We start from the raw sequence: 26,769 nt of genomic DNA, 5'->3' as shown, positions 1-26,769 counted from the left end.
TCTCTGTTAAGTGTTCATCACAACAGGCATTAATTTTGACTACCTGAAGCCATTTCTCCCTGACTTCATCTGAATCTGAAACTGTGCATCCTGCCTAGGCTGCTTTGTGGACTACAGTTGTTTTCGTTACTTCCATAGTGAGCAGGGAAGGCCAGTCTTGCACAGATGCTCTTTCCTTTGATTTCTGTGCACTGTGTTTTTCGTCTCTGTGCTGAAAGTGCATATTTAGATCATTAGCTAGAATAACAGTGATTTTCTGGGGCGCGCCGAGTGGGCCCACACCGAGCATTAATTGTGTCGCCTGTTCCTCCTCCTGAAACTGAGAGTTATTCATTAGTGAGGCTTATCTTTATGAAGGATTTCATGAGGTGTAAATTACTGCATAAAGATGTTTCTAGGCTGTAAAGCGGCATATTGAGTGCTCCCTGTGTTTAGGCAGACAACATGGAGAAATTACTGTATACTGGAAACAGAATGAGAAGGCACAGGCCTTCTTGGAGTCAGAGCACCTGCCTGATGCTGTTTATTTGCATCCAGTCTAACTCACTCCGTGTGCCCCCTTTGTGTTTCCCCAGGACTGGAGATCTCGTGGGATGGCGATAGCTTTGTTGAGATCACTGCAGCCCCTCATCTGCGAGGCAAGCTTTGTGGTTTGTGTGGAAACTACAATGGACACAAGCGGGATGATTTCATTGGAGGGGATGGCAATTTCAAGTTTGATGTCGATGATTTTGCTGAAACATGGCGGGTAGAGTCCAATGAAGTGTGCCACCAGCTACAGAAAAGACCCTCCCCCTACCTTTGCCCCGGAAGTGTCAAAGTGAAATTCCGTGCTCACCGTGAGTGTCAGAAGCTCAAATCCTGGGAGTTCCAGAAGTGCCATTCCACTGTGGACTTCACTTCATTTTACAGGTGACGTATGGTGGCTTGGTGGTGTGGGGTGGGCCTTGGTCACTGAATTTCTCTAGTGCTCTAGTTTCTCAAAAATGGGTGTGACAGATTAACTGGAAGCTGTGAACTAAGATGGAAGAGAATTAATAGGTGTGTACATGAGTGTGTTCAGGGTGGTCTGGCTTTATTTCTAAGGTTGGAATCTATCTCTACACCGTGTGGCTGGGACAGACTCTTGTCATCAGTGATTTTGTAACAAAAAATGTAAGATATGAAAATGGATGAAAGGAATTTGAGAACAAGACTTGAGAACAAGATTTGAAATATTATGGATGGTCACTTTAATTGCAGACCAGACAAACACCTTTGGAAGGTGTAATAGCAAACTTATAGGACAAATCAAAAAAATGATAGATATCCTTTACTGTGTAAATCAAGATAAAAATATAAAGGGAGCATTTAGGGCAGGAAAAAATACAAAAACACAAAGAACAAAAGAAAGAGAGAGAAGGCAAGGAAGAGGAAACTGTATCATGGCTAAAGAATACAACAAGTGGCTTTAACATTGAATAACCCCAATTCAGAATAAAGTAACAGAATGGTGAATATTGAATAGAACGGCGCAAATGCCCCTCTGTTCTGCCCTGCCAACATCCCAAATGCTGGACATTGTGAGGATAGACTTTGGGAGCTTCCCTTCTCTCCTCACCATGCCAAAGCTCCTACTCTGTCTCTGCCTCACCTGCCAGCATTCATGTTCAAGGCAAGTCGTTCAGCGGTCCCAGTGAGTCCAGTTTTTGTTCCATACAATTTTTTATTTTCTTAAGGAGCATATTGTCCGTGTGAAGCACTTGGGGGGCAGTGCATGTGTTGTCAGATTTTTGAGACAGATTATTTTGCCAGCTGGATTTGCCTGTCTGATCCTTTCTTCAGTGTATGACCACAATGCATGGTATTGATGGTGAACCACGAATGTACACAAATCATGATTAAAAAATAAAATCTACATGAAAAATAATTGCTACATTCACTAAGTTTTCATTGTCAAAGCTGTTGTGATCTGGACTAATGCTTTTTGAAAATAAGGATTATGAACCATTTCAGTTTTGGACTGTGTTCAGAAAACAAAGTTATTAAAAAAATAAGTAAATAAAAACTACAAGAGCACCTCTGGTTTCTTCGAAGCCCAGCCCCAAACTCAGCCTCATATTCTTCAGCAGGGTGCAGGAAACAAGCAGCTTGACAATGTTCCTGACACCTGGAAAAAGAGTCTCTGCGGGGTCAAAAATGTTCATCCCTCTTGTTTTTGCAAGCCAGTATTGTGATGTGAAAAGCTCAAAATTGGGAGCCAGGAGAAATATTAGAAGGAGTCTGATAATAAACAGAGTGTCCGCTGAGGAATTGGGATCCTGTTCCGGGGTGAGGAGGGCACCATTAAAAGGCCCATCCAGTGGAGGAAAGGGAGGAATCCGATATTTCTGTCTTCCTGGAGAAGCACTTAGCAAAATAAACTGCTGTGCAGCACCATGTGCTAAAGGAGACGCTGACACAGGCTGCATTGACAGCGAGACAGAGAGGCCACTGGCTGCTTACAGTGCATGCTGGGGAAAGCGAACAAGCAGCTTTTTTATAGCAAGTTTGATTTTACTTCATATTTCATTTAAAAGCCATATCCATAAATAAAAAAAAGTCTGTTCGTATTCATTATTAGTTTTTTCTTTTCTCTTTAATCTATGATTTAACAGCATGGGAATGGCTGACTTTTGGGATCTTTGCATGCCTTTGCTTTTCCCCATTCTAATTATTTAACGTTTCTATTTTTACCTTCTTTTGCTTTTCTTTCCCTTCTTTGAAGTATTACATCCATCCCATTCTGCCTAAAAATATAATTGAAAGGAATTATCACCATTTTGCTGGTTAAAGCAGACTTGGCTTCTCTGAGCGCTACTTTAACACTCTTAACACAGTTAATATTACACCATTTATTTCCTCTTTCATTATTAGGTTTTCCCTTGTTTAGACAAACTGGACATCACTAAATTCTTAGTAGATTCTACTCTTGGCATGTCTTGTTTTCAGACTTTCCTCTGCGCTTTTTTCTGTTTGCCCAACATGATGTGTGCTGCGGTTTCTGTTTCATGACATTGAGTTCTTATACATCTTTTTTTTTTATGAATTAGTCAGTAACTTGCTGGCCTCCCATTACACTATTTGCAACTGGTCTTGATGCGATACCTTCTTGCTTTGGGTCCTTGAGTGAGTTTTGAAAATAATATATAGAAACTAGGGGGTTCCCCACTGCTCGCTTCACTTGCCAGCCACTTTGCGTCTCTGCCGCTTGCGTTGTGAAGAGGGGGGCTGAACACACCCCAAGGAGACACGGTCGCTCCTCCGAAACCCCCTCTTAAACGGTGATACAATGGGAAACACCTCTTTACTCAATCAGCTGCTGGCTTGCTGCTGCTGCCATGCCGTGTGATCTGCATCTCGCGCGGCACTTCGAACATTTTAAAGCCTGTACAACAGCTCTCCTACTGCTTGTGTTTTATTTCCGGTCCCGGGCGTGGTTAAATCTTTTGGCACAAAGTCTCCTCTTGCAGGACGTGAGTTCTTGATATTTTTTAGTTTATAATTTAAAACCAGAATAAGAATCTGAAAATCTAACAACATCACATTAAAGTTCCATAAATTCTGAAAAGAATGATACCAAACATATATACAGTATGTAACTTTTAAAATAAGCCCAATTTAAAGCATGACAAAAAATGTGGCATTAAAAACGTCATCGTTGCACTTTTTGGCTTAGGATTTTATATATATATAGAGTAGATAAGTTTGTGGTAAACTTGACAGATGATAAAAATATAATGAAAAAAAAAGATAAGATTAAAACCCTGCTACCTACTGGGTATATCGTGGCGATCTGCTACACAAACCAAAAGTGAAACTAAAGGGTTAAATGCTTACCAAACTGTCAGAAAATAACTACTATTTATTTACCACTAACAAAACATAAGGGGGCTCACCTCTCAGCTATACAGACTGCAAAGATGTGCAAAGTGGCACCCATTCTAGCAGGTGACCCCTTTTCCATATAACATTACATGTACATAAAGGTTATACTGTACATTTTAATTAAGATCCTGCAAAACATATCCATAAAAGTGCAGATTTCTTAACATCCCACTGGCAATTATACAAAGGGACAGACCTGTTATCTAATGTTACAAAAGAAAACCCCTGCTGACCCCTCAAAACATATAAAAGGACAATACTGTCAAAATATCCAAAAGAAAGCCCCTGTTGCCCACTGACAGATGTTATGCACACTGTACAGTATAAACAGACCTTGACACAGTCCACTTAGAAAAGTACAAATGGGGCATCCCTCTTATCAAAAAATATAAATACATTCTTGCAGTCACATTTCACTAACATTAAGAGTTAGAACATCTTGGTGGTATGACTAGCAGCCATACCACCTACACTTTAGAACTGGTAACCCACTTGAAGTTAAGCATGTTCAGGCCTTCCAGTATTTGGATAGGAGACCATCTAAGAAAAGCTTGGGTGGCTATTGGGAGAGGTGTAGCTGAGGCCAGCAGGGCGCACGTACCCTGTTGTCTGTGTGTAGATCATAAAAGTTGTTATCATAAAAGGGCCCCGGGCATCTTTTGTAAAGGGTAGGCACAGTGTTTCTTGATGTCCTGGCTAAATTGCCCACCATGGCCCCTTAATCACCCCCAGTCCCTGATTAGCTAATTATCTTTTTCACCTTCTCACCACTTGATAACTAAAGCATGCTGAGCTTAGTGGTGCAAAATGCCTTCCGTCACATCATCCATGTGGATGCTGCACGTTGGTGATGGCTGAAGTGGCTCCCACACTTTCTATGTAAAGCTCTATCAGTGTCTTGAAAAGCTCTACATAAATGCAATGTCTTCTTCTTCTTCTTCTCGGTGTGCATACATTTATATATACATGGGTTTTGTTATTTTATCATGGGGCAGCACTGTGGCTCCGCGATATGTCCTCACAGCTACATGCTATTGGATTTCTAGGTTTATAGATTAATTACTTTCACGTATACAGAATGCAGCCAAATGAATCCCATCCCACTCCTTGTCTGTGTGGATATACATGTTCTCCCTGTATTCTTTGTAGGTTTTTTACCCAGTACTCCAGTTGTTCTCCTTATCCTATTGACGTGAGTGTTAGGGTTAATTTTCAGATTTCAATTGTCCTTGTATGATTGGATGTGTGTGTGGGTATCTCCTATGATGAATGGGTGCCATTTTCAGGGCTAGTTCCTGCCATGCACTTGATAGTGCTGGGGTGAGCTTTGAATCCCCACAGTTCTGGTATTAAGCTGTTTCAACGGTGGTCAAGTGGATGGATGGACAATTATTTAGATGTTCTGTCTGCCGTGCTCTGAGTCTGCTCAGTAAGAAGAGTGAAGTAAACAGAATAAAAGGATGCAAAAGAGACCACCCTGCACATACTAAATAGTACTGTCTCCCCATCCCAGACTGCCCACTACACATGGACTTTGTAATGAGAGGAGTTACTTTGTGGTAACCAAACCAAACAAAGACTGCTTCATGTTTCCTATTTAAAAAGCATCTCTGGCAATATGTGCTCAGCGTGTTCTTCAAAAACCAGTAATTATAAAAACAAGCTAGCAAGGCTTCAAGCGAACAAATAAAGGGCACTGCGGTTAGGCCTACTGCCTCACAGCTCTGGAAGACTGGGTTCAAATCCCAGCACAGTTGCTATGTGCTTTTTACAGGTCTGTGTGGGATTTTCTTGAGGTTCTGTGAACATTGTAGTGTATTGGACTTTAAACCAGTAGGGTGCTGGTTCTGCTGCCACACTATGTTGGCTATCTGTGGTGCAATTGTAAAAAAAATACACAATTGTATTTCATCCTCATCTTGTAAGTCGCTTGGATGAAGGAGCCATCCAAACGTCATATTAATAATAATGAAATGTTGTTCTTGTGAGAGTGATTGGCAGTGTAACAAGTTCTGTGCCCAGCCAGCACTGCCACCAAGCAGCTCACCCTTTAGGCAGCCTTGTCTGTTTCATTCAAAGTACACAGCCTTTGAGAAGATCTCTACCATTTGAAAGCTTTCATAATATCCGTGCCTAAAGTTGGCAGGTGTTTTGCAGGTTTATATTGGCATTAATGTCACGTGTGCAGAGCAGAGTGAAATTCTTATAAGCATAATCAACATGCATTATGTCATCACTCTGATGTTTGCCCATATCTTCACTTGGGACAGTTTCTTTTGCAGTAAGCCAGCTGTCCTCTGCCCGGTATTAAAGAGAGAGATTCATTTTTGACAACATTGTTTGTTTATTGGAAAGGAATTTGGTGCAGTCAGGGGGGAGGTGAGCATAAAAACGGATAAAAAACACACTGAAGTGTGTATGTGGGATGAAGCCTGTGATGGACTGGCTGTCTGTTCAGGTGGGCCACCCTGTATGGCCAGCACCCATTTTGTGACTTCCATGACTCCATGCAGGCCACAGTGGCTTCAAAAGCACAACTGAGTGCAGCCTTAAACGTGCTGGTGTGTTGTGTCATACTGCCACCCAGTGGCAGCCTATAAATGAGTAAATAAACTTCAGCCAGTTACAAATTTATATAAAATATTTCACAGAAATTAGTATAACCAGGCAATGTACACAAAAAGTATGATACAAAATGGGACAGTGCAATAAAGATACAAGAATGCTGAGACTTTTGAGTAAAGCCTGCAGACATCATGACATCAACTCAGAATGCAAGAAGAGAACCAACAGACAGCCCAGATATGGTTACAGCAAAGTCAGTGAGTGACACAGTGTCAACAAGTCCCAGAAGCAGCCCCTGGCCACATTAGTAGACTACATCTCTCTGCCAACCTGGGGGCGCCTGTGGAATTCCCTGGGAGGAGAGGGATGCTGTCATTAACCTGAGGAACGTCTGGCCTTTTAACAACGTTGGTTCATAGAGTCAGTAGTATAACATGAACAGGGTAGAGTGAAACTCTTGTGCCTTCTAATAAAGTTCAGCATGTTGCCATTCTCCAGCACCATGACTAGTGAGTAGAACAACCTTACCTCATAGTTTCTGTCATCCTTACCTCAAGAATTCTGTCTTATGTGAAATAACTGCCTTACCTCGCATCATGGTAGCAGTGCAACTGCCAACAGGTCCAGTGTTTTTAAGTGCTTTTGACAGAGGACCACAAATGGTCCCTAAATAAGCAACACAATGGAAAGCAGAGCACCAAAAGCTGACTAAATAAGAATCTTAAGAAGATAACTGGAGCCAAGGGCAACTAATCAGATAATTAATGGTTAGTATGGACTGAAGGCACATACTGGTAAGTAGAGTGGTTGAGCTCAGGACAACAGGAGGTGCTGAATACCCATTATCCTCAAGCACAAGAGGCTATGAATCCCACCAAGCACATTGGACTAACTATTCATGCACATACTTCTTCCGCAGGTCCTGTGTTACAGACATGTGTGAGTGCCCAGTCCACAAGAACTGCTACTGTGAGTCCTTCATCGCCTACAGCCGTGCCTGCCAACGGGAAGGGGTGCAGGTGCACTGGAAACCGGAGCAGAGCTGCATGGGTGAGGAGAATGAGGGCACAATGAAACACACTTGCCATACCCTTTCATTTTTAATTTTTTGAAAATGTTTATTGTATAATCCCTGGTGTAAAAATGAGTTGTAAGGTTGACTAGGGTCTGCACACTGCTCCGCTGCCCGAGAATGTTGGACTGGTGTACCCCACAGGTGGATCTGGCCCCTGGACCGCAATACATTTCCTTTTATTTATTGTCCAAGGAAAGCTGAGCTGTTTAGACTGTGTACAGGCATGTCCTAGGCACAGGAGGGCTTACTTCATCTGACCATACTTGTTAGGTGTCATGGAGGTGTAGCAGTTAGCACAGGCAACCTGAAATCAAATACTAGACAAGTTATTGTGTGTGTGGAGTTGCAGGTTCTCTACAGGGTTTTCTCCTATATCCCAGGTACATGCAGGTTAGGTTCACTGCGGCTCTAAACTACTCCAGTAATTGTCTGTGTGCCCTGTTGTATTGGCTGGCTCCTGCCTTCCTGCTGACAAAGGTTCAAGCTCTCCACAATCAACCTGTAATTGGAAAAAAAATGGATAAATAAGCTCTGGCATGATGCTTCATAATGCAGTTTGCGTTTTCCGTTGTGGCCCACCCTTGTGACTCATCTCTCTTTGCTTTGCCTTTCCAGCCACCCAATGCAAGCACGGAGCAGTCTTTGACACCTGTGGGCCGGGGTGCACCAAAACCTGCGATAACTGGAATGAAATCGGCCCGTGCAATAAACCCTGTGTGGCTGGATGCCATTGCCCCGCAAACCTTGTTCTGTCCAAAGGAAGGTGCATCAAACCCACACTATGTCCCCGCCGGTGACAGCATCCTCAGCGGGAGCCTTGGCTTCCGCGACCCGCGACCTCGGCAGCCCTAGAGGCGGTGGGCTCGGCCACTGGACTGTCGGCTTGTGGAGACCATGAAGGGTCGATAAGCTGCTTGGTGACTGAAGCAACTTAGGAAATGAGACAAAGCAGTGTAGCTGTAGCCTGATGTGTAAATGTTAATTTTTTACAGATTATTTTAAAGGGAAGAAAACTTTATTTATGAACAGAACAAACCCGTATTTAGTCCGACTCTAGAATTATCTTCATATTTAATAATATAAAATGTCCAAAACTAGGCACTGTAGTGTGCGTGTTGTTTTTTTATGCTCTGGTGTTCCCCCTTTCTTATTCTGAAACATTTTAGTGTGGCGCTGGCAGAAGACCACTTGTTTCATTCCTTTATGACTGTCCTGCAGTGGGAACCCAAACCAAATTTCTGATGGACACCATCAGCCACTGTTACAAGGCCTTGGCGTGATCCTACTAGCCTGAAAGCATGATGCTGAAAAAGACGTGAGGAAATGGCAGCAGGACCAGGCGACGACCGGCAATAGCTTGAGAAAATAAATTCTGAAACAAAGAAGATCATTTGAAGATGATGGAATCTCTACCCGGGACTGATTTAAATTGCACTCCTGTGATCTATTGGATCAGAGCTGCGATGACTTCCAGGGAGAATCAGGATCAAGGCCGTGTAGGTCAAGTCTCTGCAGGAGCAGCCATCACAGTTAGCACAGTGAAGGTTATAAGAGGTGCTATGTGTCTCCGACAGTGTGGCACTGAAGTCAGGTATGCTTGTTGTCACAGGACTGGCACAGCCGAGTATGAGAACTGTGCCACTTAACAGTAGCCAATATGCAGTGAAACTATAATAATAATAATTCATTACATTTATATAGCGCTTTTCTTAGTACTCAAAGTGCTACCCACACAGGGAGGAGAACCCACAATCTTCCACAGTCTCCTTACTGCAAAGCAGCAGCACTACCTCAGTGCCACCTGTGAGGAGTTTTTTGATAATTTTTGTTTCCTATTTTAGTTTTCTAAGCTTCATTTCCTTCACTCAGCTTTTTCTTTAGCACTCGCTGTACGTCCCTCAAAGACTCTTTGTCACCAGACTTGAATGCTCTTCTCTTCTCATTCAGCAGACCTTTTAGCTCATCAGTAATCCGAGGCTTGTTGGTTGGAAAGCAGCGCACTGTCTTTGAGGGTACCACTGTGTCAACACAGAAGTTACTATAATCTGTGATGCAGTGACAGAGTCCCTCAGTATTGTCCCCATGTGACTCGCACATCATTTCCCAGTTTGTCGTTTGGCAGCAGTCATTCAGAGCCATTTCAGCCTCCGTCCTCCACCTCCTCACTCATCTGGTGGTACCAGGATGCCATCCAGTAACAGGCTTGTAACTGGGAACTACTGAGTAAATGATACCTACATGGCTCAAGCTGGCACTGTGCACACTGTACAGTAATTAGTTATGGGGTATTGCCCTCTAGTGACTGCAAAAAGGAATTTGCCAAGCAGACAACCCTAATCTTAACCATAGTGTAAATGGACGTGGCTCTGGAGGTCTGCAGCCAGACTCTATTGACGACCAGTGAAGTCAACTCCACCTAGCTGGAGCACCAGGGTGGAGGCTCTGGGCTGTAGAGATATATGTTTGAAGTCTTGGCTTCAGTTTCTTTGCCTTTGACTGTCTGTCACATGAACAAATATGTGGATTAATGGTGTAAAGTGCCTTGCAATGACCTGGAGTAGCAACTGTCCACAGTCATGCAGGCATACAGGGTGCAGGGTTTCATGTGACAAGTTCTGCAGAACACATCTAGAGAAATGCCACAGAAGGACGTACCCCTAATGCTACATCAAGAAAACTGATGGCAGTAAGGGCCTCAATATTGACATGAAGAAGTCAAGAAGTAGGGGCCATGAAGAGACCTGCAATAAGGGGTTTAATTTAAAAAAGACAGGGTGTGAATGATGACTTGGCATTTAGGTGTGTTCATCCTGGACCATTCCGAGGGAGGGATGTCGGAAAATAAAAATATGATGAAAGAAACCACCATGTTCCTTCAATCAGTGCTAATTTCAGGTTCATTTGTTTGGGAGGAACTCCTATTGGTTTATTTGTTATGTGATACACAGTACTGTGGATAAGTTTTAGATCACCAAAGAAAATGATTTTTACAGTTGGTTATCTTGGATTTAAGTATTTATATGTTTGTGAAAAAACCATACAACTTTAGAATAAACACAAATCAATGTTGTTACAATAAAATGTAACAAGAATGTCTTGTGAAACAAGCCACTTGAATAGAAAACTGAAGCAGTTCGCTTTGGTATGCTGCTGTGTTTTTGTAGTAAATCCTTTTTAAGCGTCTTGCAGGATTTTCTCAAACTCCTCTTTTGACTTTGGTTGCTTTTTGTTCTTTTTCCTGTCCAAGTGATCCCACACAGCTTCAGTAATACTGAGGTTAGAGCTCTAATGTGGCCAGTCTAATAACGATGGTGGACCATCCGCTACAAGTTGGTGTTTGTGACTGTGTTACCTGTCTGTTTGGGGTTGTTATTGTGCTGAAAGGTGACATTTCTATCAATAAGTCATTTTTGCAAAGGTACAGCATGAGGAATCAGAACTTGTATTTCTGAGCAGTTTTAAGTTATCTAAATACACATTATGTCAACAGCTCCACAGCAATAGCACCAAATGAATACAAGTCTGATGCAATAGATCTACTACACTACAGCTTTAGAACAATCAAGTGATAGTATTAAATGTAACTTTTAAAATATTTGGCAATACAGAATGTCAAAACAAACACATAACAAAAAATAAACACACAGCCACTGATTTCTGCAACAGGATTCCTAAAGATGGTGTCTCCATGCTTCATGTGTTTCTGTCTGGCTGTCCAGCCAAAGAATGATTGAGTTTGAGAAAACTACTTTGTGTCCTACCCCTGTATCATCAGTCAAGTTCAAATCAAATGTTCCTCACATCAATACCAACAAATATTCAACAAGGCAGTAGTCAGTGTAGGGGGCAGAACAGTGAATGCTGGTTAGATGGTGGTGTAGTGGTGATGCCTCCTACCACCAGTGCCCCACTTTAATTATTCCTTGGACTGTGTTATGCGCAGACCTCGCATGTTCTTTATGTGTTTGTCTGGGTGTCCTCAGGACCTCTGGTTTCTCCCTTGTGTAGCCATTGCCATTCTGGACTGTGGATCCTGTTGTCCTTGAAATTGGCTGGCAAAGAAGAATTGGGCTAAATGGCCTGCTCCTGTTAGAGCACTTATTTGTTTTATTGTTCTATGACCACTAGAAGGCTACTGTACAGCTGGCAACAGCGCCACCCCAAAGGAGAAAACAAATTCAGCTCAACTATTGGGTCAACTACACCTTAGTTGGAAGTCCAAAGTTTTCTTCAGTAGATGTTTATCTGTTTCTCTTATTGTCTCGAAGGTGGCCACTCCAGAATTGTGGATATCCCTGGGTACAGTTTGCCTTCATTATCTTTTTTGGCTCTGATAGCCTCCTGATTCTTTCTCTTTCTGTCTTTCCTGATTCTTCCTCTCCTGTGTTAGTGGCAGACCTAAAGAAGTCCCACTAGAATGCTGTATACATCACTTCCTCCTTCTGCTGTTATGGCAAACTGATGCCAACCCTGTGCAGCCTGAAAGTCAAGTGGGGTGCTCAAACACAAGTTGTTGTTTCTAGTACACATATAAAATCCCCCAAACACCACAAAATTATTGTATAATATTGAGCTGATGGCCAGAAAGAAGAAAGCCAGGATCTCTTTCAATCTGTGTTGCGTTACTACAGCCTACACTAGACCTACTAAGGTGACTGTGAGAAGCCAAACCAGAGTTACAACTGTTTGGCTTATTGATATGCTAGGCTGGGCCTAACTTAATCAGACAAACCAGACCTGATTCTTATTTTTGTGGTTGTCAGGCAGATGACGTATTTTTGGCAAATACATCAGAATCATACAAAGAGGCTCATCGACTGTATGGTCAGATACGGTGGGTCCAGACCAGAGAGAAGAGCACGAGAGTGACTGATTCTGACCCAGTTACATTATCCTAAAGACCCAATGACAAGATGGGATTTCAAGGTGATTCTTTTTTCCTTTGCTTCTTGAACCTGGAAGCATCAATAACGTACACAAAGATGAGCTGGGCAAATGAGGACACACACAGTCAGCAAGGGGTTGGTGCAAAGTGGTTAAGTGCTTTTACTTTGAAAACAAATTCAAAAGTGCAGTGCTTCACTTAGTCTATAAATGAATAATCCAATAACATGATGTGCAAGTTACATTCAACAGTAAATGAAAGAATACCCATCTGAAATGTAATACCACATTGACCTTAACAGTAAGAGTTCACATCATTGCACATTATGTCAGATTATTTTCTTCCATGAAGTTCCTGCTGTAGTCAGATATTCAGGATGCCACTGTAAGGCTGATCATCTGATACTAAATACCACCATTCTTTTTTGTGCGTTAGATTTTCAACAAGAAAATGTAATAATAATAATAATAATAATTCTTTACATTTATATAGCGCTTTTCTCACTACTCAAAGCGCTCTAAGCTTTTATGAGCCAGAAACCTGAAGTACAATGTTAAATAACATTATATATATGGTATGTATGTAAAAACAAAACAAAAATAATAATATCTTTTGCTTTCTAAGTGTTATCAGCTTTTGGGTTTTATAGCAAAAGCCTTCCCTTTAAATTGCATGGTTCGATACATTACAGCAACTTCTTCTTTGTTAATAATGTTATTCTTCACAACAGAGGCAGAAGACAGAAGAGCCATTATTGGCCACATAAGAGTTTTGAGTCTGGACTTAAACAAACTGAGTTTGGAAAAACGTGGCTCAGCAGTTGTATGGATAAAGATGTCTTCAGCAACTGAAGCTGAGTTGATAAGAATGCCACTGATGCCTTTGATCTTACCCAGTATTGCTAGGACACCATTCCCTAAGCAGGTAACTGCAGAATGGAAAACTTTCAGCGCTGTCAGTAAATGCTACCCAGCAGAACTCACATCTAAAACCAGCTTACCTGTCCCTGTTCCTTTCCGCGTGAGCAGACCCACATGTACACACAGAGACGCTTTATTACAGGCGTCTGCACTTTAAAAATGACTTGCTGGGTAGGTAGAGCATATGGTGAACTGGGAAAACAAGTTACTTTATACATCTTGAGTAATTTTTGAAAGTGACAACAATCTAATAATCATAATAAACCTTGTAAAAAGTCTGGGGATATAAGCAGAGTGAATGTGTAAGGCTGGAGTGAAGCCACTACAGCTACCTTCCGCATCATAACATAATACCGACACAACTAGCACACAAATATTATTATATGTTGTTTGTAGAATTAGTAGCAATAATTATTATAATTTGTACTTTATTTCATGAGATAGTAAGCAATTGTTTGCCTAGTTTGAGCCACTGTATTCACCCCACTGTGCACATCCCTGAAGGAAAGGTTGGGATATAAATCCAGACGACCAAATGCATGAAGAAGAGTTGAGGTGGCCCATAATCCAAAACTGAGATGAAAGTAGCCAGTATTGCATAGAGGCTACGATACTGGATTTTAATCTAAATTGGAAAAAAAGGCCAGTAAAAAGTTCTAATGTACCTGGACCTTGTAATTTACCTTTGCTAAAAGCATCAGTCAACTACAGTACATAACACAAAAATAAGCAGAAGAGTGAAAACAGTCCAAAACACAAAGTTTAGGAGCAAGCCAACCACGCACAATCCTAGAATCAAGAAGGCTTATAGCCAAATGCCCCTTTTGATTTCTCTTGCCCCACCAAAACTGTAACTTCAGCCCAACAACTGTTATAGATGGGAGGGGCCAGAAACAAACTGAATGTGGGAGAAGAGACCGAGGTGGAGAGGAGTCCGCATTCTGAAAGAATAATGTGCTCATGAAATAAAGTGCTGTCTAAATACTTGAAAATAAGACTTATCTGATCAAAAAGACTTGCGAATCACATGACACAGGTGAACTGATTTTCTAAGGGTAGTTGGCAGAGACAACATCAGAAACCCTGTCCTGCACAGTCCAGATCTTCAGCTAGTTGAAGGCTAAATTGCTCACCAGAAAAGGGCATGACAGTGGCATCACAGTGCCCTCTGGCTCAAGGTCATCAAAAGAAGACACAAAAGAGATGCATGCTCAGGTACTGGGAGAAGGCCAGATCCAGATCCAGGTATCAACATTTGAACATTATTTAGATGATGTTTGGGATGGTCAGGTGCTGAATAATGATGGCTGTGAATAAGCACTTTTCAATGTATGGGATCAGCTAGAAACTATCTAGTATGCCAAATACAGAGATTGAATTCAGTGAAGAACGAATTTCAAAGTGTTTACCCAAATTCTGTGCCTTCATAATAAGCATCATCTTCTGCAAATATCTGAACTAAAGATGTAGCTCAGGATATCTGCTAACAGGAACCCTGGCAAGTACCCAGTTCTTTTGGCTTGTTCACCCACACAATCCCATTAACTGTAGGAGGGCTAACAGAGCAAACTTTCCAGGACTGAGGACTACACTAACTGATAATTGAAGCAGTGAAGAACATGTGTGCTAAACCTAAGGAATCTCTCGAGGAGCTGCAGAATAGAAATACTACACCTACTAAACCAAAAGCCAAGACCAAGCCTTTCCAGCATGTGGGGTACTACTGGAGATTCATACCCAATTTTCCTGATAAGGAGGAGGAGGTTGAGGAGCATGCTCTGATACCGTGTTGCCACACTCACCACATGCTGAACCACCTGGACTGGGACCCGAGTGCAGCAGGTGACACCTCTGCAGCACACTGGAACAACTTGGGGTTTGTTTACCGTGGCTGTAGTGCCAATCCTGCCACCAACCCCCAAGTTTTCCCTGCAGGTTGGAGGACCAGTTTCCTGATAAGGTTATTAGACCTCACATATAGAGCTCACAAGAAAGTGGTCTTGTGGTATCAACTAGACCAGAAAAGAGTGTTTCATGACCTAAAGAAGACCCTGGCTGCAGTGCCTGTTCTTTCTCTCCCAGTTTTTACTTATTTGCAGTGTAGGCAGTCTAATAAACACACCCCTGGCCTAGGTATTTGTTCCCAGCAGGAGCGGTGACTGCGTGCAGGTTGAGCAGGAATCCGTGCTCCAGGCCCTGGGTATGTAGGGGCCCCAGGCAGTCTGTGCAGAAACTCATTGTGTTTCAGCGCCATCAATGACAATATTAGAAAGAGAGGCGGTGACAACTGCATGGGGCTACAAAAGGTGGGACTGCATAGTGACTTGAACCAAGTGGGCTGTTATGTTTTGAGCACATCAAAAGAGTTTTTCAGATGTCATTAATGACTTTGCAACTGTGGATTCTATAGAAATAAGTGCAGTAAGAATAACATAGTACCTGTTATTTACTATATTTGCTTGACAAGATGTTAAAAAGATGTTTTGTTGCATTCGGTTTGCAAATTATAACGTAAGAGCTGATAGCCTTTTGTATTTGGCTTGAAATGTGAAAAAGGCACACTGGAAATGATTGGCATTTGGGTTGTAATATTAGACAGGGTCATGGGGGTCGAAGCCTATCCCAGCAAGCACAGGGCACAAGGCAGGATTCGTCCCTGGACAGGGCACCAGTCCATCGCAGGGTAAACACACACACGGGCCAATTTAGCATCGCCAAACCACCTAACCTGCATGTCTTTGGACTGTGGGAGGAGACCGGGGCATCCTGAGGAAACCCACATTGGCACGGAGAGAACAAGCAAACGCCACAGAGGGAGGACCTGGGACACAAACCCTGGTCTCCTTACTGCACTGCGCCACCATGCAGCCCATGTTACAGAATGTAAGTGAATAATATTTTGCATTTGGGTTGTAGTGCAATAAAATACACTTTAATAATGTTCTGTTATTAAGTGGCTAGTACATTGTGAGAATGAGTCTGAGGAGGGGCCTGCTAGTACAGTTCTGACATGTATAATGGCACCCCAGGGCCCCATTGGATGTTATATTTGATCACAGTTCATTATTTTGGATGCGCTCTTATGTTTTGATAATATGAAAGTTTGTACTTTTATTGGGGGTTTATTTATTTTTTCAGGTGAACTTCAGTTTCCTGGCCAGTCTACTGTTTAAATAAAGGGATAAATAAAGGAGATTAAACAAAGTGTGCAGTCTTTGGATTAACGTTTGCATAAGGGCACCAGCTCCGCAGTGAGGTCAGGTTTCACTGGACTGCTGCCTGTTTACACGTTACATTGTTGGTTTCATTAATAAAAACATGAAACGAATCAATGACACGCTTGCTTTTTTAGACATGTACTTCATATATTTTTTGAAAATTCTTTGAATGTTTAAAAGTGCATAAAAGATGGCACAGTCTTCCACAACTGTGAATGCCCACTGACATTTGTCACATCATCAAGATCTCATATGAATATCCAGATCATGGCAGAATAGACAAAAAAGTAACCCGATGACTGTGACGCTGTTATTAGAATGGGCAGCAGATTTTGATTCTGCTGTTATTCTGCTTTTATTTCTGTATGTACAGTTCATTTGATTCGACTGAATTGCTTTCTTTTTTATCTGCATTGACAATTTTGTGCTTGAGTAGAATCCTTAAGAAGTGCTGCCCAGTGACGACTGTTATCTTGTTTTACATTTGATAACTCCTGGACAGACTGCAGTCCCCTTGATTTTGCACTACACTGAGTGTGTACCCAAGTAGATAGATGAAGAGTTGAGAGGATGAAGTATGGGAACACCACCCTGTCACTGTGGCACTGGGGAGTAGTTCATGTCTTAGACTGTCATGCCTGTTTTTATTATTTCACTATTTCCGCCTGAAAATTTCCATTTTAGGTGACAGGTCAGTCCAGTTGTTAATGCTGGTGCCTCTAGTCATTGCTTGTGTGGAGTCTGTATGCTCTACCTGTGTAGGTGTGGGTTTCATTCCAATATCCCATAAAAAACATGCAGCTTTGGTAATTAGTCATTCTAAGCTGGCATCACAGGCACAAATCTAAACTGCCAAGCTGAACTTACACTTGTAAAGCTGATATCAAATTCCACATCCCCGCTCACAAAGCCAAACCAGAGACGGGCACCATGAGCAGGGGGGCAGCTGAGAATGTGACTTACCTGCATGTACCTTACAGCTCGACACACAAAGTCAGGCGCCAGAAAGTCTCTGGAGAAGCGCCAGATGATATCAGTCAGAACATTCAAAAGACCCACTAGGAAATCTGCAAGAACAACACACTGTGCCATTAGCATTTAAGGACAAAACTAAGACAAATATACCTGGTGCCATGCTTGATACACACCACGCTAAAGCGCTACATTCAGGGTTCAAACATGCAGCAATGTTAGTCCTGACTGAAAGGACATCATTTTTACAACAGTATGCAATTAATTAAAGTAACTTTTGGAAACAGTGTCCAGGAGCACAAGAAGCTACAAAAAATATTTCTGTTAAATTACATGAATTGAGATCTGGACTCTGGAAAAAGAAATCTTCTCCCGAGGTATTGGATTCTTGCAGACTGCATCAGATTTTTCTCCAGGATTTTCCTGTATTTCTTTGGCCCTCTCCCCTCAGAATCATCCCCACAGCATTATGCTGGCACCGCCATGCTTCACTGTGTGTTTAATAATGTGCAATGTTTGGTTTACATCATGCATGGTGTTTAGTCTGATGACCAAAAGACTCAATTCTGGTCTCATCAGACCACAGAATCTTCTTTCAACTGACTTCTGAGTCTCTCATGTACCTTCTGGCAAACTCCCACTGACATGTTGATGCGTTTTTTTTTAACAATGGCTTTTTCTCATTGCCACTCTCCCATAAATTTATGATGGGTGAAGCACCTGGCCAACATTTGCTGTTTGCACACTCTCTAGTCTCAGACACTGTGGCTCGTAACCTTTTCAGAGTTCTCATAGGTGTCTTGGTGGCCTTCCTCAGTAGACTTCTTGCTCAATCACTCAGTTTTTGTGGACGATCTGCTCTAGGCAGATTTACAGCTGTGCCATAATCTTTCCATTCCATAATGACTGATTTAACTAACTCTAAAGGATATTAGGTGTGTTGGATATTTTCTTGTCTCCATCCTGACTCCAACCAGAACATCTGTTGTGATCTAAAAGTGGTTTCACTGCCACTAGGAATGAAGCTGAGGTACATCAAGTCTTATTGTTACATCTGTGAATGGGACACTGAAGAGTCTCATTGAATTAAAAAGAACTGGCTGCTCCATAAGCATTTGGTTCCAGGGCAGAAAAGTGAGGCACATAAACCACTAGTTGACCCAACAAAAATATTTATAACTCCTTTTCATAAAAAGGTCCAGGACACCACAACATCAAAAATCTCACTGGCCATCACAATGTTGTAGAAGATGTGAAGGATGTCACTTCCTACATTAAAGGGAGTACAGTCTACTAAGGAAGAAGAGCCTGCTCTGCCATTTCTAATATAGTTCCTCTGTGCTCTGAGACCAGTCCAACCTGTAATTGATGTGGACCCCCAAGTACTTGTAGGAGTGGACCACCTCTATCTCCACTCCTTGAATTGTCAGTGGCCAAAGAGGCTCTTTGGTGAAAGTCAATAAAAAGTTCCTTGGTTTTACTGATGTTAAGTTGCGGACAATTCTCTTTGCACCAAGAAACAAAATTCTCCACCTGACTCATGTTCTCGGTCTGACAACTCCTGTCCTTACTGATACACCCCATAATTCATTTCAGAATTTCTGAAAGTGACAGAATACAGATGATTCCATGAATTACTTAAGACAAGATTAGGAAAGGCATTCTTTTTGGTCCAAAAATCAGACATGTCATCAATGACAAGTGGTTTGAAAATCTGCGAGTGGGGCCTGAGGATATCATATGGAAGGCATTCAAGGACATTGTTGAGAATTTTCTTAGCAACTACACAGCACCAAACTACATTCATCATGCTTAAAGCAATAAATCTATGAATTGCAAAATAATGCTAAAGATTAATTTTCTGCAGTCACACTTAAACTTCTTCCCTGCAAATCTTGGTGTAGTTAGTGATGAACACACAGAAAGGTTTCCGCAGGACATTGCAATGATGGAAAAGCAGTGTTAGGGCAAATGGAATCCATCAATGCTGGCTGGCTGCTGTTGGAAAATGAAATAAGAAACATCAGGGGCCTCATGCATAACACGTAGAATTTGCACTATAACATGACGTAACCACAAAAGTGGAAATGTGCTTACGCATAAAGAAATTCAGATGCATAAATCTGTGCGAATGCCAACTTCTACGTTCTCCATAAATCCTGGTCAGCGTGAAAAGTAACGCACGTGCACACGCCTTCTGTCCCACCCCAAGTCCTCCCAGAATTACGCCTGTTTGAATATGCAAGTGAATATAAATAACCCTTAAGCTCAGCCTTCTGTGAAAAGGCAAGGGCAAAAGCAAGAGGGAAAATAGAAGAATTTCAGCGAATACCAAGTGGAGACAAGGAAAAACGTACTATTTGTTGGTTTAAACAGTGGTATAAACAACAAAAGGAAGTTGATCGAGTGACATAGCGTGTCGGAGAAACTCGAAAGCTCAAGTTCACAAAGTCGCACAGTGCCCGAAATAAAAAAGAAATCACATATCAAAGTTGCTGTGAAAAGGCGAGTCAAAGCCTACCGTTTGAGTGTCATATGAAAGCTTATTAGGGTACAGACAAAAAAAAAGGCACACAGTGTGAAAAAAGCACAAAATATCACCTTTAATCTCTAAATTTCCACTTTAATCACATAGTTTATTTTGTCATTAAAGTAGAACATCATAAACTTCAAATTAAAATCGTTTAATTTAATAGTTTCTCAATCCCATCGTAACTAAAGTAGCAACATTAAATGCTTTGTTCTGTATTTGATCTTCTATGTGCTCTATGTGTGTGAATCACTACATGCTTCTGGGCTTTCTCTTCCTCCAACAGGACACAGAATCCATTACATTCGTGATATTACAGCCCTCTGAATAATTAAAATACTGAGATGTATACGTGATATCATTTTCATGATGATAGGAGTTAAAGCATGTTATGAAACATGGGAAAACGGTGGCGCATTGATTGTTCATGTCTCACACAAGATGCTTGCTGCGCCATGCGTGACCTTCGATGAAATACTTTATTGTAGCAGTACTGTCTCTTTCAAATGTACTAACCTCCAATTCCTGTCTTTACTTTTCTCCAAATACCCAATCGCCACACAATCAGCTCTGTAATAGACGTTAAGCCATCTATAAGCTTAGGACACCGATTCTTCTAAACTTTTAAGGAACATTGAAATATCTTTGTAGTACGTGTTTAATTAACCTATCCATCTATCCTTCCAGTGTCATGTCAGTACCAGCAAGAATACAGTGCGAGGCAGGAACAATCTGTGAATGGAGCTCCAGCTCCTTGCTAGTGCTGCAGCACCGTGTAGTTAAAGTTAAAGTTTTATCTGTATAATATAATAAACATATTTTGCTGCATTTCATCTTAAGAATGATATTGTCATCATATAAAGTGGCTTTATAAAGTGGCTCAGGTTGTGCAATATTATAACTGTATTGCAAGTTTACAGTGAGGTGATTGTACTTATAAGTACAAACAGTTCTACAAGGAGCACTTGATGGACTGATTGAGTGCGTTTATAGTTCTTGGGATGAAACTGTTTCTGAACTGCGAGGTCCGTACAGGAAAGGCTCTGAAGCGTTTGTCATATGAGAGCAGTTCAATAGACAGCATGGCTGAGGCAGCGTGTGCTTGATGCTGTATACCAATAATTCTCTTTCCGATCAGCTGCTGTAGAGCTGTGATTCACACTCAGATACAGTGATATAAATACTCCGAGTGGTGCAGTGAGAGTAATATGGAAAAAGATGATCCGCTGTGTCAACACCTAACGGGAGCAGCTGAAAGAAGAAGAAGAAGGTGCAGTGAGAGTAACAACGCTAAAGCAGTTATGGTATTTGGAATAGTTTGACCAGTCTGTGGACCATTATATTGTTACAGGTTAATTACAATCAGATGCACTAAACTAATAAACAATTTTAGGTTAATTTCAGTGTATTTATAAAGCTGTGTCAGGGATGTGGATCTAAAAAAAGAAAGGGTAACCACACAGGAACAGTAGCACTGCTTTGACACTGGGTGCCACCAGTCTGCAAAACCAAGCAGAGAACTTGCATACGCCAGGATTGGAGCTACCGTGAAAATGTGTCTGGCTTTACACCAAGTTTAGGTTTTATACATCGCGATTTGAATGTGGAAACGTTCTTACGCAACATTTTTGTGCGTACGCACCATTTATACTTGAGGCCCCAGATGCTGAACAGAAATGAAAACAGGCTCAACTGAACTAATGCAATGTTTCAGCACCATTAAGTGGGCAAACACACTAATTTCATGTGTCTCTAATTGTTATGTGATGCAGTCAATCTGAGATTACATTTGTGTTCAGCTTAAAGCTGTCTATCATAATCATCACAAATATTTCAGGAAACAAGACTTTTGAAAAAATTAGTTTTCCAGTGATATTACTAAGACAATTGAAGATCATTTCCCCCAAGAACCACAGCCATTCCCAGCCACACAGAAATATTTATGCTTAGGAAAATAATGCATCTAGACAGATGAAATATATAATAAAAACTGATAACAGTGTACAAATCATATGTCTTCTTTTGTTCTACCCTTTCTTTTGTTTTAAAAAACGAAACACCACAACAAATATAAAAAGAAAAAGTGCAAATCCAGACAATTCAACACAGCGAGTACACAAAATTGATCAAAAACTGCTGCAATACTCACAAACACAACCTTAACAAATGTGCTGGCACAAACACACTTCTGTTTAGCATGTATGATTGTTTTTTGAAGATATCCACAAACTTGGATGACATGTCTAATGTGCCACTTTTTGTATATTCACATCAGTTGTGCTAATTATGGCATTTCTGTAGAAACGTTACATACTAACCAACACCATGTCGTGACAACAACAGCTCAAGATGGCGGCACCCATAAAAAGCAAAACTGTAACAAAAATGGCACAATTTCTTTTTTGAACCTCCTTAGCAATACATTTTTTTCTCAAAAAGACATGTAAAAGGCACTGAATTTTTTGGCTTGAAAAGGGACATTTTTATTAAATCTCTGTAAAACGTGCAAAACACCAAAAGTACAAAGTCACAAGTGTAAAAAGTATAATAATAAAAGTAAAATAATAATAATAATATGAAATTAATAATAATAATGATGATGCTGATATCATCAGCAGTTACTGGTTGCCATCTATTTGAACGGGAAAACTGCAAAGGTGTACAGTCATTTACCCGATACTCTTCATCATAATGGTTCTCAACAACAATTAAAACATATTTTAAATTAAGTAAGTGGATCTTGACTGTCAATGTTCGCTTTTATTCCTGTCTGCCTCACAAAATCAAAACAAGGGTCACTTTCAGATTCATCAGATTCACTTTTGGTTTCACTGTCCATTACAATTTCACTGCCTGAAGACAGATTCATGTCGTCATCACTGCTAATATCACTGTCAAGAGCGTGCTAACACCTGGGCTGCTGAAAAACGTTTCTTACGAGATGTCATTATGAGGCAAAGAGAAGACACATCTACACCGTTGATCAGGTAACACTTGGGCCTGACGCTTAGGTAAGACAGGCCTATACAGCTGCCTGAGTAACATTCGGGACTAATGCTAGCACTTCCACAGTACGAGTGACGCTCGGGTCTAACACTAAGGAGGTTAATAACTAAAAAGAACAATAATGGACACAGAAACAGGTGCTCAGGAAGTACACAGAATCATAACAGCTGGAACATGCAACTGAATGGATACAACACAAACGAAGGGCAGATACACACGCTCAAATGCATCCAGAAACATTGACAAAAGAGGGTCTGGGGTGTAACATGTAGAAATGAACCATCTAGATGTTGTATAAAAACCACATTTTTACCTGGCATTCTGAGGAATGTTAAAGCAAATGTGTTCATGTTTGGTTCCTGAAAGCCACAGTAGCCATAAGTTTTTATTCCAATGCAAATACTATTGGAAAATGTTATGTTCATTTGTGTTTGAAGTTCTGTTTTTTTAGGTTTTAGGTTTCATTTAAGGTGTAGAGCTCCTCCTGTATGACTAAAGTCGAGTCTCCCCATGTGAGGGCTGGCAGTAATGGGGGAAACTGAATCTTCTTTATAAGGACAGTTGCGGCAAAAGGAGAAGGCTGAGGTGTAGAGAGAGTGCGAAAGTGTGTGAGAGGTGCACCAGTCCTAGGGAGAGCTGGGTGGCTCAGCAGATTGAGGCTCCTGCTAGATTTCTGATTAGGAGTGGGTTTAGGATTTTTTGGAGTGGGCTGTTGCAGAGTCCAGTTTTTGTCATTTTTAAAGCCTGCTAACAACCCTTTCTGGATTGAGTAAATATTGAGGTAAGAACCTTTGTCTTTTTTCACTTTGTCTTTATTAATCTGTCCTGCCTCCACACCAGTGATTGTCTTGATTTTACACTTCAGTTTTTTTTGTTAAACCAAAACTGTGAGTTCTTTTTAACTAATTTATTGTGGAGTAAGATCTACCTTTTTTGTGTATCTGCCTCTCCTTTATAACTCCAGTCCCAGTCGGTCCCAAACTACTAGTAAGGCATCTGCTCCCACAGGTGGTTTGTGGCAGTGAGGATATAAAAACCTAAGAGTACAGTTTCTGTTGACAGGGTTGCTCACCAGTATGGTTTCTTATTGGATTGAAAATTCATTTCACTTGCAATATGGTATAATCCATCCACCCATTATCCAACCCGCTATATCCTAACTACAGGGTCACGGGGGTCTGCTGGAGCCAATCCCAGCCAACACAGGGCACAAGGCAGGAAACAAACCTTGGGCAGGGTGCCATCGCACCACAGAATATGGTATTCTTCATCAAGAAAACATGGATATACTGTAGTGATGAATAATTAAATAAACAATTCAATTTAATAAACATACAAGAAGACGAGGGGGGTATTTTCCGTACGTCGCTTAAATCATCCGAGATCAGATGCCTCATCTTGGATGAGTTAATCCCGGTGAAACTCATCCGGGATAAATCATTTTTTCAAACACAGCCGCGTAGTAGATTAGTTGAGCTGGATCTAATCATACAAGATGAATGCGCACGCCCGCGCTGATTGAAAAGCCCATATATGTTGAGTCTAGAAAACATGATCAGCAAGTCTTTGATAGGCTGTAACAAAATGACGAAAGAATGGGCGCATTTTTTTTCACACAAGCGGAGCTAGACCTTTCATTCGAAGGACATGAAGAATTTCAAGATTTAATATGCACAAGGGGTAACACTGCAAAAGCAGCCCAAACCAGAAAAGACGGCTGGCAAAAAGTGGCCGACAAATTAAATGTGTGTGCATACTTACTGAAAGCAGCGTTTCATTTCCTATGTGTCAGATTAATTATTATTTAATATGTCATAATTCCAGATCAAATGTGAGCACAAGGAGAACACGGGAACAGGTTAAAGTGAAGTACAAGAATATACTTCAAACTGGTAAATATTGGTATACTAGCAAAATACCCGCGCTTCGCAGTGGAGAAGTAGTGTGTTAAAGAGGTTATGTAAACATATATATACATAAACATAAATACACACACACATATATATATATATATATATATATATATATATATATATATATATATATATATATATATATATATACACTAGCAAAATACCCGCGCTTCGCAGCGGCAAAGTACTGCTTTAAAATTTTTATTAAGAAGAAAAGTAAACCTTTTTAAACTGAGGGAAAATATACCAATAATTATTTGTTAAGGATATCTTTGTATACCATATTGTCAGTTCGGCGCTCTGGTTGTAATATGACCAAGCTGTGTGCTGAGCTTACTCTTGAGCATGCAACATATAGTTGACCATGTGAAAAGCAATCTTGCCTCAAATCAATGCCAACCTTTTGTAGGGTCTGTCCCTGAGACTTATTAATTGTCATTGCGAAGCAGAGCCTTACTGGAAATTGGAGGCGTTTGAATTGAAATGGGTTTCATCGATAACTTCACATCCAGCTTTTGAGAGTTTAAACATTCATAAACATCAAAGTGTCCACTACTCAAATCGTCACCTGTGAATCTAAGATGTTTAAGAGGCATTGGCGGTTGTCCAAAGGTGTAAAATATTTGGCCATTTCGGTACACTTGAAAGCGACAACCGAACAATTCAGAGGCAGCCATCCACTGACATGCAGAACCATAGGTGAAGGGCTTAAGCATTTCACTCTTATAGTGCTCCTGTGTAGTATAATTATCTCCTGTACCGTCATCAGTCCACACCTTGAACCTGTCCCAGTCATTCAATACATAAGACACAAAGTTCCTCCGGATATCAAGAGTGAGCCTGATATGGCCGTGTAATATGTAACACAGAGAATGGAAAAGGCAGTCGCCATCTCCGGGCATGGAAACCACTTGGTAAGTGACAGTTTTTTGATCGATGGTGATCACCTCGATAGACTTGTTAATGGGGGTACGGCTGGAACGATAAAGAAAATGGGTTCCTGAACAATGTAAACTAAGTTTAAAATATCTACACAATAACTATAATCGTAATAAACGAACAATAAAACATCAGAGAAGCCGTGGATTAAATAAAAAGGCTGCAGTTATCAGCATCGAGACGTGAATACCGTGGTGAAGCAAGGAAGAGAATGAAGAGACCGGAGTGACGGACGGCCTTATATAGGCAGGCAGCCAACTATGTGGGAGGCATGGGGATGGGGGACCCAATGCCGCCTCACACGGCGACCAAGCTGCAGGCTATGGACGTATATATGTACGTAAGTAGGATTCAGTTAGTGTTGGGAACCCGCGTACCAAATTTCTTGAAGATGGGCCTATAAGTAACAAAGAGCGTTGGAAAGTTCAATATGGCGGCCAACAGTGGCGTCATACCACCGAAATAAGTACATACATCGGTTTCGGTTAGCGCAGGGAAGCTGCCTACCAAATTTCGTGAAGATGGGGCCATAAATAAGAAAGTTTAACATGGCGGACGTTGTCGACCGTTATGACCATTACGCGTAGAATTTCGAAATGAAATCTGCTTAACTTTTGTAAGTAAGCTGTAAGGAATGAGCCTGCCAAATTTCAGCCTTCTACCTACATGGGAAGTTGGAGAATTAGTGATGAGTCAGACAGTGAGGGCTTTGCCTTTTATTAGTATAGATATATATACACACACACACACATATACATATATACACACACACACACACACACACACACACACACACACATATATATATATATACATACACATACAAACATATATATACAT

General features: G+C 41.1%; 1 protein-coding gene across 2 annotated transcripts in view; it reads left to right on the top strand.

The window, feature by feature from the left end:
• bmper (BMP binding endothelial regulator) overlaps positions 1-8,644 on the top strand; it is a 49,854-nt gene extending 41,210 nt beyond the window's left edge. For both annotated transcript variants that reach the window (XM_028817505.2, XM_028817506.2), the window contains exons 13-15: positions 576-912; positions 7,391-7,521; positions 8,162-8,644. In XM_028817505.2, coding sequence (XP_028673338.1) covers positions 576-912; positions 7,391-7,521; positions 8,162-8,343 — 650 coding nt within the window. In that variant the 3' untranslated portion in view covers positions 8,344-8,644. The remainder of the gene's footprint in view (positions 1-575; positions 913-7,390; positions 7,522-8,161) is intronic.
• The last annotated feature ends 18,125 nt before the right edge of the window (positions 8,645-26,769 follow it).

This window comes from Erpetoichthys calabaricus, chromosome 13 (assembly GCF_900747795.2).
Source record: "Erpetoichthys calabaricus chromosome 13, fErpCal1.3, whole genome shotgun sequence".
Taxonomy (NCBI): domain Eukaryota; kingdom Metazoa; phylum Chordata; class Cladistia; order Polypteriformes; family Polypteridae; genus Erpetoichthys; species Erpetoichthys calabaricus.
Note: the sequence above shows the minus strand (reverse complement) of the source record. Positions and strands in the feature narration are given on the sequence as shown.